This window comes from Nannospalax galili, unplaced genomic scaffold (genome assembly GCF_000622305.1).
Source record: "Nannospalax galili isolate Female #2095 unplaced genomic scaffold, S.galili_v1.0 scaffold77, whole genome shotgun sequence".
Lineage (NCBI taxonomy): Eukaryota > Metazoa > Chordata > Mammalia > Rodentia > Spalacidae > Nannospalax > Nannospalax galili.
The window spans coordinates 826,585-843,562 of NW_008341457.1; the positions used below are offsets into that span (position 1 = coordinate 826,585).

Consider the following 16,978-nt stretch of genomic DNA (forward strand, 5'->3'; position numbering starts at 1 on the left):
GGCGCCCCTCCCCCACCGCCACCCCCGGGGTCTGGTCCAGAACCCTCCCCCCAGGGAATGCATCCCAGCACGGCACCCTGGGGCACCCTTTGGAATTCCACGGCACCCTGGGGACCCCAACCTGGCCCACATCGCCTTGAGGCACCCTTTACACACAGGAACTTCCACCCCCATCCCTCGCGGACCCCAGCCTGGCCTAGAACACCCAAAGGCCCCCCTTTCAGAACCCCAGTGCACACAGACCCCTAGGGACCTCAGCTTGGCCCACATCACCCCTCAGAACCCCAGTGCACACAGACCCCTAGGGACCTCAGCTTGGTCCACATCACCCCTCAGAATGCCAGTGAACACACAGATCCCTGAGGACCACAGCCTGGCCCACATCACCCCTCAGAATGCCAGTGCACACATAGGCCCCTGGGGACCCCACCCTGGCCCACATCACCCCTCAAAACCCTAGTGTACATACACATAGGTGCTTGGGGACCCCAGCCTGGCACACATCACCCCTAAGAACCTCAATGCACACATAGGCCCCTGGGGACCCCAGCCTGGCCTAGCACCCCTTAGAACCCTCCTGCACACAGATCCCTGGAGATCCCAGCCTGGCTCACATCACCCCTAAGAACCCCACTGTACAAACAAATCCCTGGGGACCCCAGACTGGCCCAGAACACTAAAAGGCATTCCTTAGAACCCCAGTACACACACACACACTCTCTCTCTCTCTCTCTCTTTCTCTCTCTCTCCTGGGGCATAGCTCAGGACCCCAGTGCTTCACCACCCTGGGAATCTCAGCCCATTCTAGAACCTGGGTACCACGATAGCACAGCGGGGCACCCAGCCTAGCCCAGGTCTCCCCTGAGAGCTGTTTAATCCCAGTGTACCTACAGTACTCCAGGGAATCCCCCAGCTTCTTCCACAGGACCCCAGGGCAGTGTTTGGAACCCTAGGGCCATTCACATAGCATCCTGGGAATCCCTGTCTGGCCCATAACCACCTGGAGAATTCTTGTTCATGTACAACTCCCTGGGGATCTCAGCCTGGCTCAGAATCCCCTGGGGGAATCCTTTGGAATCCTAGTATACCACATAGCATCCTGGGCCATCCATGGGAATTCTAGAGTCACCCACAGTACCCTGGGACCCTCCTGGGGTATCCCTGGAATCCCAGTACTGTAAAGTGCTCCTTGGAACCACAATGCATATGCAGCCCCCTCTGGATACTCCAGCTTGGCTCAGAACCCCTTGGGGATCCTCTGGGAACCCCCCAGAACTCCAGTGCCAGAGCCCCCTGGCATCCTCGTCTGGTCCAGAACCCCTGGAGTCATGTCTCTAGGGTCCCTAGTGTGACTGAACCCTTTGGAGTATCTCTGGAGACCCTAGCTCTGTTCAGAGTCCCCACAGACAACTCTAGGGACCCCACAGACACCCCCCAGATCTGGCCTGAGCCTGTTTTCATCTTTGGAGGAAATTATTGTTTGTGGATCCCTGGCCCTGAGTTTCCCCAAATGCCATGAACCCCCAACCAGCTGCCCATTTCCCCTTCCCCCTCAGCTCTGTTTTGAACCCCCCATCTCCCTGCTCATCTTGAACCTGCCCACCATAACCATAAGTGATCCCTCAATGGCTCCTCTCCCCTGCTTGAACCTTCAGTCCCATTCCCCCCCCCCCCACCAGAGCCCCCTTATGTCCCCTGCACCCCATTGGAGTCTTAGAGCAGGGGCCACCGCACCCAAGACCTTCCGAATTTCGGAGTGCCTACTTTTTTTTTTTTTTTTTTTTTTTTTTTTTTTTCTGAGACTCACTGTGGCGGTGGCTGGCCTGGAACTTGCCATATAGACCAGGCTAGTCTTTAACTAACAGATCTGCCTCTGCATCTCCGGGCTGGGGTTAAAGGCATGCTCCCTACATCAGCTAGGAGTCCCCACTTTTAATCTCAGTCCAGCCCTCTCTTCCCCAGTCTGGCTGCTGTAACCTCACCAGCCACGTTGTAGCCATACAGCCAAACCATCAGTTCCCTCATTGCCTGACCCCCAACTCCAGCTCCCCCAGGGTGACCCATCTTCCAGCTGTTAACCCTCTCCCTCACCCATTTCATTCATCTCCCTGTCCACCTGGGAACCACCCCATTGCTAGTCCTGGGGATTCCTATAAATCTGAGGCCTTTCTGGCCTAGGTGCCCATGTCATCCAGCTGTAGTCTCCTTCCCACCTTAGGTCACTGCCAGCACTGCCCCCCAACCCAAGATCATTTTCCCCGCAGCCCTGGTTTTCAGGGGTGTCAGGCCAGGAAAAGCTGGGGCCGTGTGTGTGTGTGTGTGTGTGGCTTATGGCATCACTGCTGTTAGGGCAGGTTTGGGGTGTCCCTGGCTGCTGGTGCCATGGAGGTGGGGCTGTCTGGTTAGGCCATATGGCTGTGCAGTTTCAGGGGTAGGGACAAGCCAGACCTTCTTCCTGCGGGTCCTGCCACCTGTGTCCCAGGCTCATCAGGCATGCAGCCCCTAGGGTCTCACAACTCTGTGCTGGTCTTCTGATGGCTCTACATCAACTTCTACAAAAGGGCCATGTTCCTTCCATCAGCTGTAGGGCTTGGCCCTGACCCCACCTGAGTTCCCAGAGATTGGAGGCCATTCCTCTTGTGATGCTGGGGAGAAGATACTGGGATGAGGATGACCAAGGTGCCTTGGTCTGTGAGAGTAGCACTTGGAGGGCTGGCTTTCTGTGTGACTGAACCCTTTGGAGTATCTCTGGAGACCCTAACTTGCCTTTGTGACTCTTGTTAAAATGTCAGCCAAGTTGCGGGAATGGTTGGTTAGTTTAGTCCTTAGGCCATACAAGCTCCCTGTTAAGTGCTGGGGAGCAAACACGAGTTGCGTGCCATGCTGGAGGCCGCACAGGGCAGTGCTACACCGGGTCAGTGTAGCAATCCTGCTTGCCCTGCACTCTCCAGTGCTTTCTTGCTAATTTGTGGAAGCCCAGCAGCTCCACCCCCTTCCTACAGAGGGAAACTCCTGGGGGATGGAGGGTGTTGGCGTTCACCCACACAGATGGCTTGGCAGTTGGTCTCCTGGAGGGACTGGGTACAGAGAACATTTGACTCAGGAGAGTCCGAGTCCCTCTCCATCTGTGGGGTCATCTCATGGGTAAACAGCTGACTAACCCCTGGGTATTGGCTCACCTATGGGTGCTGGCTCTCCCTTGGGTACTGGCTCTACAAGCCTTGTTTCCAAATCTCCCATCCTGGTATCCCCAGCCTTCCCCCAGGACTCCCAGGCCAGCTCAGAAGTTGGGGGCTTGCTTTTTACTCTGGGTCCCTGGCTTCACCCAGGCGCTTCTCAGGTTCCGCACTCTACCCATTCGCCAGGGACCACTGTATGTGGTTTCGTGTTTTGTTGCTGGGCAGGGGGATGAAGAGGATTTCTGCTCACTTTGGGGTTCTAGCTGCCAGGAGTAGGGCACAGGCCCAAGGCTGGAGAGGTGGAGCCAGCTTGTGGCGGTGGGTGACATTGGCTACACTAGAAAGACAGGATGGGTCTGAGAGCCCACTGGAGACCAGTGGTACCCCAGCAAACTGTGGTGGCACACGCCTTTGGTCCCAGCCCCCAGGAGGCAGAGACAGGCAGATCTCTGAGTTCAAGGCCAGCCTGGTCTACATAGTGAGTTCCAGGACAGCTGGGGCTTTCTCAAAAGATCCCCCCCCCCGGCCCCCCAGCCCACACACACACAAAAAGAACTTAGAAGCCAGGGCCTGGCCTGAGGTGGGACCCGAGTAGCTGCTCCCTCAGTGTATAGTTGGAACTGCAGAGCACCTGCCTCCCTGTGACACATGTCCAGCAGTGGAGATTTGGTTCAGATGGTGGTGACCTTGGTCCTGTCCACGTGCCCTAGTCCAATGGCAGACTTTTGCCCTCTGACATGCCAGCCTGCTTCAGAGGGATCTGGAATGCAATGAAGGTGCCAACAGTTGAAGTATCCCTCAGGACTAGTCTCTGTACTCCTGGGGGCACCTGGCCCACCAGGTCTGTGTTGGTGAACACCAGCTTCCTGTCCCATGCCTTCCCTGAGATCTGTCTTCAGTACTTGGCACGTCTACATATGCTTGGCTATGAATCCTGTGTCCTGGTCAGGTGGAAGAAGGGCTAGGGATAGGGCCCAGGGCAGCTAGCTTTTTCTTTTTCCTCCAGCTTTGTCTCACCCTCTGGACAGGTACCTTGGCTTCAGCGGGTCACCACAGCGGTTACCTCTTTCTTCTGTTTCTTTTTCTTCTTTCCCCTTCCTCATGAGTCACTAGGGCCCATTAATGTGGTGTGGTGAGGGAAGGTAGCAGGTCAATGTTGGGGTATTTGCTGCAGGAGCCATATGTCAGGCATGCTTACACCACAGGGAATGTGTGTTGTCTAGAGGAAAAGTGTATGTGCTATGAAGGGATCCCACCAGAAAAACAGGAACTCTTATAGGAAAACTAGTGGCTAATAACCTGCCTCTGGGGACCAGGCTTTGTGCTCACGGGTGGGGGTGCACTGATGAACACATGGGTGGTAAGCGGGTGGGTGGGTGGATGGATGAATGGATGGATGGGTGAGGGATGATAGATGGGTCAGTGGATGAATGGGTAAATGGATGGGTGATGGATAGATGGGTGGATGGGTGGTTGGTTGGATGGACGGATGGGTAGGAGGCTGAGTCAGTGCATTTAAGGATAAAAGAATGGGTTGACGGATGTTTTGGGGGCAGATGATGGGTAGGTGAATGGGTGGATGCATGGTTGGGTAGATGGATAGATGGATTTGGAGTCACATGGGCTGTGGGATGGGGTTCTCTGCTATTTATCTGTGCACACTTGGAGAGAGTGACCCCCCGCGCCCCACTTAGGGAACAGCCTGTGAGGTGCCTTGCACTCTGTTTGCCTAGCTGGCTGGTTGGGATTCTGGGTCTGAGTGTCTTCTGCCAGCTGGCCTGGTAGCTTGAAGCCTCCTGCCCAGGCTTAGCTGTCCCCAGATGGCCCTGTAAGCCCTTGAGCCACCTCGTCCCTCACCTTCTCATTTCCCAGCAGCAGAATGGGTGACACCTCCAGCGCAGGCTGCAACTGCGAGTTTCAGATCTGTGCTTATGTTGGAGCGTGGGCAGTGAGGTGAGCACCAGGCACACAGGTTTGAGTTCTGAGAGTGATGTTTTGGTGCTCGGGGGACCTTGTACCCAAGGTCACAAGTGGGGGGAAGGGCACAGATAGTTCCTAGGGTGAGGTCATTTTGGGGGTGCATCCACTTCACCCAAGTGCCCCTGTCTCTGGAGAAGCAGCTAGTGAGGTGCTCACATGGGGTTCCAGTTGTGGGCATTGTGGGGGATCCAGGCGGAGGAGAGTGATGTCAGTGTTGGTGACTGTGAGGTAATGACGGGACAGGGCCCACTTGGGGTCAGTCGCCACCTCCAGCTATTGAGGGTTGGAGTTACCTTTATTTTTTATTTTATTTTATGTATATGAGTGTATTGCCTACATGCATGTACCTGTACCCATGTTGTGCAATGCCTGTGGAGGATAGAAGAGGGTGTTGGATCCCCTGGAACTGGAGTTTCGGACAGCTGTCAGCTTCCATGTGGATGCTGGGAACAAAACCTGGGTCCTCTGCCAGAGCAGCCAGCGCTCTTAATGACTGAGCCATCTCTAGTCCCTTTTATTTTATGTTTGAAACAGGGTCTCCCTGTAGCCCCAGCTGTCCTGGCACGTGCTATGTAGGCTAGGCTGGCCTTGATCTCCCACAGAGGTCTGACTGCCTCCCCCTTGGAGTGCCAGGATTAAAGGTGTGGGCCACCACACAGGACCTGGAGTTCCTTTTTAAAGTCCACTGTACCACCATTTCTAGAAGATTCCAGCCTTCCAGGATATGGATCTTTTCTGTGGACCCAGCATAGGCAGGGTACAGATCAGGCCTGGGGCCCTCACCTCTGCTGGTACAGGCTGTGGTGCCAGCCCTGGGCATCAGTGTCACTGGCTACTGCTGTAAACATCTCCACGTACCTCAGAATCTCCTGTTTCCTTTGCCCCATGCTCCCACTTGTGGCACCTGTGTATCTGCTGGGCTCAGTAGAACTGTGGTTGCTGCTCTTTCACAACAGCTGCTGTGCCACTTGAGGCAGAGCTGGGAACCTTGGGTCATTTGAACTGTTGGGCAGGCCACCTAGTGTTGAGCTGGCCGGTCATGGCCTCTGGGAACATGGGTCCCCTCCAATCAAGTCGCTCTTGTGGAGCACAATCACACTCTTGTTTCTGAGTGTCCTGGGACCCTCCTGGCCTCTTGAGAAACTGAAAGCAGCTGACAGTATGTGTGTGGCTCTGGGGCTCCCGGCTCATCACAAGATTGACTTTGTGTGTTGAACACCCTCCATTCACAGCCAGCCTTCATCCCACTGTCTGTCCATACCTGCATTCCTCAGGCTGTGTAACAGTGTAATGAGTGACATCTGTCACCCATTCAGAGTGGCTCCTCACCAGTGACCCAGTTCTTCCTAGGAGCCCAAAGGGACCAATGTCCTGGCTGGGGCCCAGATAGACACATGGGCTCACAGGGTCAAGTGTGCAAAGAGAAGGCCTGGAGACACCTCTGGGGTCCGGGGACCTGGACCCTGGCTCCACTGGGAAGCTAGAGCTGGGTGAGTGGGAGGGAGTTCCTGGCTGGTGCCTGGCGCCTTCCCAGACTATCCTCCACTTATCTGAACACTTAACATTTGTAACACTCTGTATTTGATACTAAGTGTCAAGGTCTTATTATACTAAGTTTGGGGAGGCTGGGTGCCTGAGGTGAGCCATGTGACCCAGCACTCAGGAGACAGATGAGGTGGAGAGGTCAAGGCCAGAGGGCTGCATAGTGAGACCCTGTCTCTAAAAATGTCTGGGGTCAGGCATGGGGTCACAGGCCTTTAATCCCAGCACTTGGAAGCAGAGGCGGCAGATCTCTGAGATCCATGCTAGCCAGGGCTGCACAGCAAGACACTGTCTCAAAAAAACAAAAACCCCTGAAAAAAATCTAGGGAGGGGGTGGGGGCGGAATGCAGTGGTATAGTGCTTGCCTAGCATTCCAGAGGCCCTCAGTTTAATCCCCAGTACCACAGAAAGGGAAAAAGTGAAAAAGTTCTTTTTGGCCTCGGGATGACTCAGTAAAGGGCTGCCTTTCAAAGGCAAGGCCTGAGTTGGTTCGATCTATAGAACCCAGCTTCAGAGCAGTGGTGGGTGGTGGTGCACACTTGTGATCCCTGTGCTGGGCAGATGGAGACAGGAGGATCCCTGGGGCTTGGTGGTCAGCCAGTCTGTCCTAACTGGTGAGCTCCAGGTTGGCAAGAGACGCTTTTTGGAAGAAAGTGGATGGTATTCCTGAGGATGACACCCAAGATAGATTGTCCTCTGGCCTCCAGGAACATGCACCCATGTTAAAAAAAAAATTAAGGCCAGGCTTGGTGACGCACACCTTTAATTCCAGCAAAGGCAGGTGGATCTCTGCGAGTTCCAGGCCAGCTAGGGCTACAGGGAGACCCTGTCTCCAAATAACCAAAAATAAATAAATTAATTTATTAATAAATAAATAAATAAATAAAGGTGGGCAGGGAGGTGGCTTGGTGGATAAAGCACTTGCTGTGCAATCTTGAGGACAGGAGTTCAGATCCTAGAACCTCTGCTGAAGATGGGCAGGCGTGGTGTCTTGCCTGTAATCCAGTGCTGGGCAAGCTGGCTGGCTTTGTGTACAGTTGGGAGACTGTCTAGAGCCACCTGATATTTCAGGACACAGTGTCAGGAGGGCATGTATGCTGCAGGTACCCTGTCACCATCCTCAGCTGGCCATGCACTTGTCTCTCTGGCCTTCCTTGAGTGCCCCCTCCCGTCCCCTCCCACCCCCTATGTATGTTGAAACTGAGCCTGCTTTGACTGAGGACTTGGAAAACAGAAGGGGTTCCGCTATCGAGTAGGGAAAGACAGGGAGAAAGGTCTCCCATCAAGGACCTCTGGTAGTTTGGCCAAGGAGGCAGGAGGACAGGTGAAGGGACCAGCCCTGGGTGCCACATCCCTTGGAGGCTCAGCCCTGCTCCCAGCTGACCCAGCAGGCCTGTGTGTGCTTAGTACTTGCCCAGAGCCTTGAGTTCCCCTCTTGCAACTCTGAAGCATGGGTTAGCTAGGTGTGTGATGTTTTCTCCATCCCCAGCGACCCCAGAGCTCACGTGGTAGGGGAGCAGGTGGGCAGCACATGCACAGTGGTTTTGAATAAACAACTGGGATGGGGTAGGGTGGGGTGGGGAGGTCAGGGAAGACCTCCCTGTGGAGGGGACAGTACTTGGAGCTGGCTAGATATCCAGGGGAAGAGGGAGGGGTCGGAGGAGCCATGGGTGTCACTGCACTAAGGAGAATGCCACGATTGTTCTTGGTCCCTAGAAGCATCCAGAAGCCACTGCAGCCTCCTCCTTGGTGGTTAGCACCATTCAGTTCCTTCATCCATGCTGACTGGATCCCTGCCTTTCTCCCTACAGTGCACCGTGCAGGTGAAGTTGGAGCTGGGGCACCGTGCCCAGCTGCGTAAGAAGCCCACGACAGAGGGCTTCACCCACGACTGGATGGTGTTTGTACGTGGCCCTGAGCAGTGTGACATTCAGCACTTCGTGGAGAAGGTCATCTTCCGGCTGCATGACAGCTTCCCCAAGCCCAAGCGCGGTGAGTGGGCAGCTGATCACCTGCTGCTAGCCCTGCCTCTGTCCCTGCTCCCCACGGCCGCACACACCCTGGGAACACACCCTGGGATCTAATGGTGCTCAGCAGAGCTGAGGTAGTGGGGACGGCAGGCACTGGGAACTCCTGGGAGGAGGAAGCTTCCCAGATCAGAGTGATTGGGATGATGGGTTAAGAACTCAGACCAGGGGCTGGAGAGATGGCTCAGTGGTAGAGAGCACAGGTTGTTCTTGCAGAAGACCTGGGTTCGAATCCCAGCACCCACATGGCAGCTAACAACTGTCCATAATTCCAGTCCCAGGGGATCCAACAGCCTCTTCTGACTGCCACAGGCATTGCATGACACGGGTGCACTGACCTACATGCAGGCAATGCACGCATACACATAAAATTAAAAAAATAAAAGAACTCAGACTACTTGAGGTGGGAAGATGGGCTCCTGTCACCCCAGTTTCCTTGAGTGATAGGTTATAGGCAATGTGGATGCCCTGTTGGTGTGCTCCTCTCATCCCTACCTACAGCAGGAGTAGCCTCCCTGGGGGACATAATTTTGAGATTTGTGATAACTGGGGACTTCCTGTGGGATAGACCCCTGGCAGCCTCAGCAGCAGAGAGAGGCAGTTGGTGGGTCCCTTCTGAGCTATGTGTGGTCACAGCCACTTCCTCACTGCCAGTCTTGGACCACAGAGCTAGTCGGAGCTTTCATTCTTGTCCTGCGCTGGTGATGAAACACCAGGGCCTTGCACATCCTAGGCAGGCACTCACCAGTGGGCCACACCTACAACTCCTCTTTGCCAGGGGCTCTGTCTCTGAGCCACATTCCTACCACCTTACTAGGGGATCCTAGGCTGTGTTGAGCTGCTCAGTCCCCAGGCAGTTCTATTCGCTTGGGTGTGTTGGTTCTGTAAAGAGTGCTTCCTGCCGGAAGGGTCAACCCCTGCTTGCAATGTGAGCTAGAGCTCATACATGCTTACAGTCGCTTTCAGTGGGGTGGGGGTGGATGAAAGCTGTGTACTTCGTTTTTGGTCTTTTTGAGACAGGGTCTCCCTGTAGCTGGCCTAGAATTCACTATGTAGACCAGGCTGGCCTTGAACTCACAGAAATCCACCTGCCTCTGCCTCCTGAGTACTGGGACTAAAGGCATGGGACATCATGCCCAGTGAGCTGTGTACTTTTTAGAAAAGTATTTATTATTTTATTTTAATCTATGTGAGTGCATTGCCTGGTAAGTGCACCCTTGTTGTACAGTGTCCACGGAGATCAGAGGAGGGCATTGGATCCCTAGGAACTGGAGTTACAAACAGTTGTTAGCTGCCATGTGGGTGCTGGGAACCTGGGTCCTCTGCAGTGCTTGTAATCACTGAGCCATTTCTCTAGCCCCTCCGTGTACTTTATTAATGGCAGCTGTGGTTTCTTTTTTTCCCTTGACTTTGTCATTTACCCCTTCCTAAGTCCTCCCTTTCTCTCCTATTTCTCTTTGCTTCCATCTCTTCATGCTCCTATCCATTGATCTGTCTAGTCACCCTTTCACACTCCCTCACATCCATCCATCCACCCACCCACCCATCCATCCACTCATCCATCCACCTATCTGCCCACTGCTGGCCCACCTAACTTATCCACCCACCATCCATCTACCCATCCGTCTACTACCCACCCACCTATCTATCCACCCACCATCCATCTGTCCATCCATCATCTATCTTCCACCCACCCAGCTGTCTTAACTTCTCTCCCTCCCTTCTCTCCCTTCCTTCCTCCCTGGTCTTGGATATGGTGATCTGGTTTCCATCCACAGTGACTGTTCCAGAGCATTTGTTAGGAAGAACACTCGGTTTACTATCTCTTCCTACTGGGCTCCACACAGAGAGGCAGTGCTTCATCTTCCCCTTGTCCTGGACAGATAGGATTATGGCTCTGAAGCCAGGCCCTTCTTGTGCTCCGCAGCAGGCTCAGCTAACTGCCATGGTGCCATGGTCCTTCCCAGACTCAAGACACTGAGGCAGGAGGATGAATTAATGGCCAGCCTATACTGCATGTTGAGACCTTATGTAGCCAACTGGGTTCAAGGGTTCTAGCAAGTTCAAGGGCAGCCTTAAATCCATAATCCCCCTGCGTCAACCAGACTCACAGGCATGCGTTTGTGTCTTGCTGTATCCCTGGTGGGACCCTGTGGCCCCACCCAGAGCTATGCTGGATGCCTGGCTTCTCCCAGAGTCTGATTCCCCACTGAGGAAGCCAGGATCTGTGGCAGGGACCCATCTGTCCTGCAGCTCTCTGCAGCCTGTGTCACTGATAAGGTTGTGAAACAATCCTGATCTTCACCCAGGCAGGAGGTAGACGTTGGGGCTGGCAGCAGCTCTGACTAGATCCTGGCTGAGAGTGACTCTGGTTACATTCTCATCCCTATCCCCAGCTCTAGGAGGCCAGTGGAGGTTCTTTTCAGTTTGTTTGGTTTTGGTCTTTTTGAGACTGGATCTCCCTGTAGCCCCAGATGGCCTGGAACTCACTATGTAGACCAGGGTGGCCTTGAACTCACAGAGATCTGCTTGCCTCTGCCTCTCAAGTGCTGGGATTAAAGACATGTGCCACAGCACTCAGCCTTTTGGTTTTTAAGGTGAGGTCTGCTTCTGTAGCCCAGGCTCCCCTCAAATTTGTGATCTTTGGCCTTAGCTTCTTGAGTGCTGGTGTCCCAGGCCTCCTATACCTGTGATGTTCTGAGTGATGTCACTCCTCCTCACTGTGCATCTTGGTTCTTGTCTGTCATTTCCTTCATTCTGTGGAGTGCAGCCTCACTCCCCCGATCTCCCCTCTTAATTAGGCCCGGCCCCTTTCCAGACCTGTGTTATGTCATTCCCCTTCTTTCCAGGGAGGATTGGGAGCGTTTCCCTCCTGTTGGAGCTCCTTGCTGTCTTACAGAAGAGACTTCTGGAACATTCTTGGTGAGGCTGATTAGGTGGCTTTTTCTAAGCGACTGCAGTATGACAGGGTGCAGATCTGGCTGTTGGAAATGCCACTCCTGTCCTGTCACACTCAGCTAGCTGAGTAGGGGTCTCATGATTTTTTTTGTGTGTGTGTGTGTTTTTTTTTAATTGGTTTCCCTTTTTTAATATTTTGTTATTATTTTATGTGTATGAATGTTTGCCTGCATGTATGTAAGTGCACCCATGTCAAGCAATTCCCACAACAGAGACCAGAAGAGAGGTCCAGATCCCTTGGAACTAGAGTTATGGACAGTTAACCCTCTTGTGGCTATGGGGAACAGAACCTAGGTCCTCTGCAAGGGGAGCCAGTGCTCTTAACTGCTGATCCCCCATCCAGCGCCGTAGTTTGTTTTCTTGAGATCAGGCTGGTCTCAGACTTGCTGTATAGCTGAGGATGACCTTGAACTTCCTGATCCTTCTGCCTCTACTCTCTCAAGTGTTGGGATGACCAGCACTCAGCTAAAGCCTTTTGATTGCTGGAGATTGAACCCAGGGCCTTGTGCTTCCCAAGCAAACTCTACAACTGAGCTGTGTTAGCCCTCTCTGATTCCTTTTTGAAGTGGATGTTCTATACCATGAGCCCCTCCTCTGCAGCCACCAATGCTTATCCCTGACATCATTAGCTCCAGGACACTCCTGTCACCCCACATGAGCTGGAACTGTGGCCCTGTCATGCCCACTCTGTCTGACCACCATGCCTTCATGCCGTGACTGCCCCAATGCCTGTTGGGCCCTTGTTGCAGCGGCTTGTGGGAGGTCTGCAGGCCCTGCATTGCATGCTCTCCCTCATGCCCACACTGTTTCCCACTGAAGTTATGTTTTGCTTTTGTTTTGTTTTAATTTCTGGCTGCGTGTGGTGGCACACACCTTAAATCCCAGCACTGAGGAAGCAGAGACAGGTGGATCTCTGTGAGATGGAGGTCAGCCTGGGCTACATAGTGATTTCTAGGGTAGCTGGTACTGCTATAGGGAGATGCTCTCTCAAACAAATTTCTGTGAAGTTTTTATTATAGTTTACTTTATGAGTGAGTGAGTGTGTGTGTGTGTGTGTGTGTGTGTGTGTGTGTGTGTGAGGCATACCTGCGCTACAGTGCTCAAGTGGAGGTCAGAGGACAACTTGGAGGAGTTGATTCTTGTATGGAGATCAGACTTGGGTCATGGCTTGACAGGAAGTGACTTTACCTATTGAGCCCTCTTGTCAGCCCCAAAAGTCATTTCCCTTTGACTCTTGATTTTGCCCAGTGGGGCAGAGGGGTGCCCTAGGAAGCCTCTCTGTCCGTGACTGACCATCCATCTATGGAGGAACATGAGGCCCTTGGGGGAGAAGCTGAGACCCATAGGAGGGTCCCTTCCCTTCAGGGAATGCACTGAGATATGCAGAGCTGCCCAATGCCTACACCTTGCTGGGGACTCAGTTGAACAGCACTTAGATGCATAGTCTGTTGGGCTCTAACACAGTGGATGGGACGGAGCCAGGATTGGTAGAGGTGCACGGTGAACGACATGGGCTGGCCAGAGGGGGAGGGGCACAGAGCTGGGCTCCCACAGGGAGGATGTGACCTATGGTCACTCAGTGGGGCTAGGTTCTTGGAACCAGGCCCTGAGTTGGAGCGTGGAGAACCTGCTTAGCCTTCGAGGAGCCAGGGGTGGTCCTGGGTGGTGGGGAGCCATCGGGGGACATCATGGGGAGCCAGGCTTGGGATTTAATCCCAGTTGCCAGGTAGAAGCTACCAGCAGGAGCATGGGCCCATGGCTTCATGGCCCACCTGTGGCTTGTGCTGAACTGGGGGCTGCATCCCAAGCAGTTGGCAAGTTTGTACTGAAAGAGCAGACAGGTGACCTTGGGTCCCTGGGGTATGGTGGGGAGCCAGGTTGACTATGGATACTGGGAGCAGCAGTTGAGTGCATTAAAGGCCAAGGCCCCTCCAACAGGGTGTTTGCATGGGGAGCAAGAGGGAGAATCATCAGAACCAAGATTTAAGCCACCTATTCTCTTCTGAGGCCATGGGCAGGGCTACACTAGTGCCCTCAGCTGGAGGATGCCATGTCCATCCAGGAAGAAGCCACTCCAGTCAGGAGAGTCTCTGACTGTGCACATGGTATATGGGATGAGTGGGAGGTGAGTGAGCAGGTGCCAGTGTGGCTTTGTCACCACAGTGACTCACATGCTGACCCTGATATAGGTGATGGTGGCCAGAGTATCCCAGGGAAGTGCTGGCATGGGCCTGAACAGGCTGTGCTGTAGGGCAGGGACAGCCAGCAGCTGGAGGGGACAATTGCATCCCTGGCTCTGAGGGATGGTGGGCCAGCAGCAGGGGAAGTAAGGAGGGAGGTCTAAAGAATCCCTGGACGCCTCTCGCTTCACACAGCTTGGCCCCACCCCTGCAGTTGGTAGCCTGGGTCCCTTAGAGAGCTGGCCACCTGACCTTGTCTTCCAGAGCCCCCATGTCTGCAGGTCACCTGCCAGGCTCGTATCTATAGTCACACAAGATGTGCAAGATTAGTGTCTGAGGGTCCTTTCCTCCCTTTTTAGACAGGGTCTCACTGTGTAGCCCCAGCTGATCTGGAACTCATTATGTAGATCAGGCTAACTTCAAACTCAAAAAGATCCTTCTGACTCTGCCTCCTGAGTGCTGGGACTAAAGGTGTGTCCACCAGGCCTGGCTATTCCTGCTCTCTTAGCTGTGTGGACACTTGGGGGATGTTAAGGGCAGCTTCGCTTCTGACTGTTGAAGCGTGTAGGTGGTTGTGGTGTCTTGAGTAACTGGGGAGTGCCTGTTAGGTCCTCAGAGAGCCCCTCGCTCAGCACTGTTTGCTGGATCGGTACAGCCCTGTGGGGGCATGTTTTACTGACCCGCTCAGTCCTCCGAGCCAGTGGCAGGCTCCCCATGTCCTTCCTGCTGACACGGTGGGGCTCCTTGCCTTCTCCTCCTGACCCCACTGTACCTGTCTCTTCCCAGGAGCCCTGGCCTGGAGCTGCACCGTCCCCAGGAGCCAGGCCTCCTGAAGAGCAGCAGCCTTGGGGATGGGCAGAGAGGTTCTGACGCAGGCTTTCCCCTTTCTCTGCAGTGTGCAAGGAGCCCCCCTACAAAGTGGAGGAGTCAGGCTATGCTGGCTTCATCATGCTTATTGAAGTGTACTTCAAAAACAAGGTAAGATGGTGCCAAGCGGGCAAGACGTGGGCTTTCAGGGGCCTGGGTGGGGCAGGGACCACCCCCAGTAGTGCACGGGAGAGGGACTAGGGGCTGAGTGCAGGGGCCATGCTGTCACCCCAGCTCAGAAGCTGAAGCAGAGGACCTGAGGTCCATATTAGCCCTGTCTGCACATGGAGACTCTGACAGAAAGAAAACTAGAAATAAAAAAAAGGAGGTAGAGCCAGGTAATGATGGTATGAGCTCAGGTGTGCTTCCCAAAGAGCAGGTGCTGTCTCAGGCAGATGGCACATGTGGGCTTCTGGGCCACAGCAGGAGCATAGCTGAGGTTGCAGGGGGTCTCTCTGCACCCTCAGTGAGCAAGTGACCAGGGACAACACAGCTGCCCTTTCTGCCCTAGCCCAGGGGATTGTTCTCTGCTCAGTGTGTGGCCTTGGGGTGTAGGTGCAGTGGAGTCCAGTCTCCTTGGCAGCTGACCTGCCTTGGGTGATGGACTCACTGCCCTGGAGGCCAAAGGGCTGTGTAGGGTCCCCTGAGTTCAGGGGCTCTGTCCCTGGTAATGTGGATTCCTCCCTGTCTGGCATGTAGGCTGGCTGGGCTCTGGCTCCTTGGGTCCTGGTTCTAGCCCCGGACTTGGCTGGCCTCACTGTGGAGTCCCAGCAGGGCTGGGGAGACCAGCTCAGTCTCTGTTCCAAGGAGGGTGCTTGGTGCCCTGGGCTTCGCCACCCTCCAGGGCACCTTTGTTGTTTGCATTAGAGAAGCTGTGTGGTGCTCATGCAAGGGCAGCAGAAGGCATGGCACTCCAGAAACGGATGGGGTTTGGTTACCACCCAGATCAGACAGCCCCGATGTGACAGTAAGCCATTGGTGCTCAGGGAGGCTATAACTTCCTGTGTTCCCCCAGCCTGTGCCGCTGGCTCATAGCAGGCCCTGCTGGAACCCACTGCTCTGTCCCAGCCTGGTGGTGCCAGGGTTGTCGGAGGACAGTGGTATGGCTTTTCAAGGCTGCAGTCAGGCCTAATGTCCCTGTGCCCCTCCACACTGCTTGGAACCTGGAGACCCCGCTTTCAGTGCAGCGTGAAGCAGGAGCCTCTGCTGTCTGTGCACCCAGGGGTGGGGACAATGTGGAGCCCCTAGAATTCGGGACACCAGGTCAGTGGCCAGGGTGGTGGTGGCTCCCCTCCCTCCCACACCTGTTTTCATGGTCTATGAGGTGGTCCTGGGATGGGTCTGCATCCACATCCTGTCCTGCACATTGTGCTGAGGGTCGCTGGGCACTGTGTGGAGGAAGGGCCACACTTCTGGCTTTACATATTTACCTTGGTAGTGGTGAGGATTGATCAAGGGTCTGGGCATGCTAGGCAGGCAGCACCCCAGCATGTTCCTGACCTTTAGAAAGCTGAGTTGTGCCCTTGCATTGTGGGTGGCACCTAGTCACAGGATGGTGTGGGCAGGCTGTGCTGTGTGCTTGGCCTGTGCCTCTTATCCTTCTCAGTGAGGGAGGGGCCCCAGGCCTCCAGCTGTTCTTGTGTGGAAAAGCTGGGATGAGCAGGAGCCACTGGGTCCCTGGGGTGGCTCTGGGGTAAGTGTGCTTGGCCTAGTTCATCACAGGATCCCCTTACATGGTGAGGTTCTGTTGAGATTGTGGAGCGTTTGCTGGGTCTAAAGAAGAAAAGCTGGGGTTGGAGAGCTGGCTCAGTAGTTAAGAGCACTGTCTGCTCTTGCAGAGGACCCAGGTTCAATTCTCAGCATCCACATGGTGGCTAACTGTAACTCCAGTTCCAGAGGATCTGACGCCCTCTTCTGGCCTCCTCGAACACTGCATGCATGGGATGCATTTACATACATGTAGGCAAAATACTCATACACATAAAATAAAAATAAATACCTAACCCAGGATGTGGTGCACACCTTTAGTCCCAGCACTTGGGAGGCAGAGGCAGGTGAATCTTTGTGAGTTCAAGATCAGCCTGGTCTACATGGTAAGTTCCAGGCCAGCTGGGGCTACAGGGAGACCCTGTCTCAAAAAGATCAAAAGATAAAAAAACTAAAAAAAAAAATAAACACATAAAAAATTAAGGAAGACTTGCCTGCCTGGTGTGCTGGCATCCCCCAAGGCTGTGAACGAGTGACT

General features: G+C 54.3%; 1 protein-coding gene across 1 annotated transcript in view; it reads left to right on the forward strand.

The window, feature by feature from the left end:
* Nucleotides 1–8,479: 8,479 nt before the first annotated feature.
* The window catches only part of Mllt1 (MLLT1 super elongation complex subunit), a 33,549-nt gene continuing 25,050 nt past the window's right edge, over nucleotides 8,480–16,978 (forward strand). Inside the window, exons 1-2 of the mRNA XM_008837238.2 lie at nucleotides 8,480–8,693; nucleotides 14,762–14,844. Coding sequence (XP_008835460.1) covers nucleotides 8,480–8,693; nucleotides 14,762–14,844 — 297 coding nt within the window. The remainder of the gene's footprint in view (nucleotides 8,694–14,761; nucleotides 14,845–16,978) is intronic.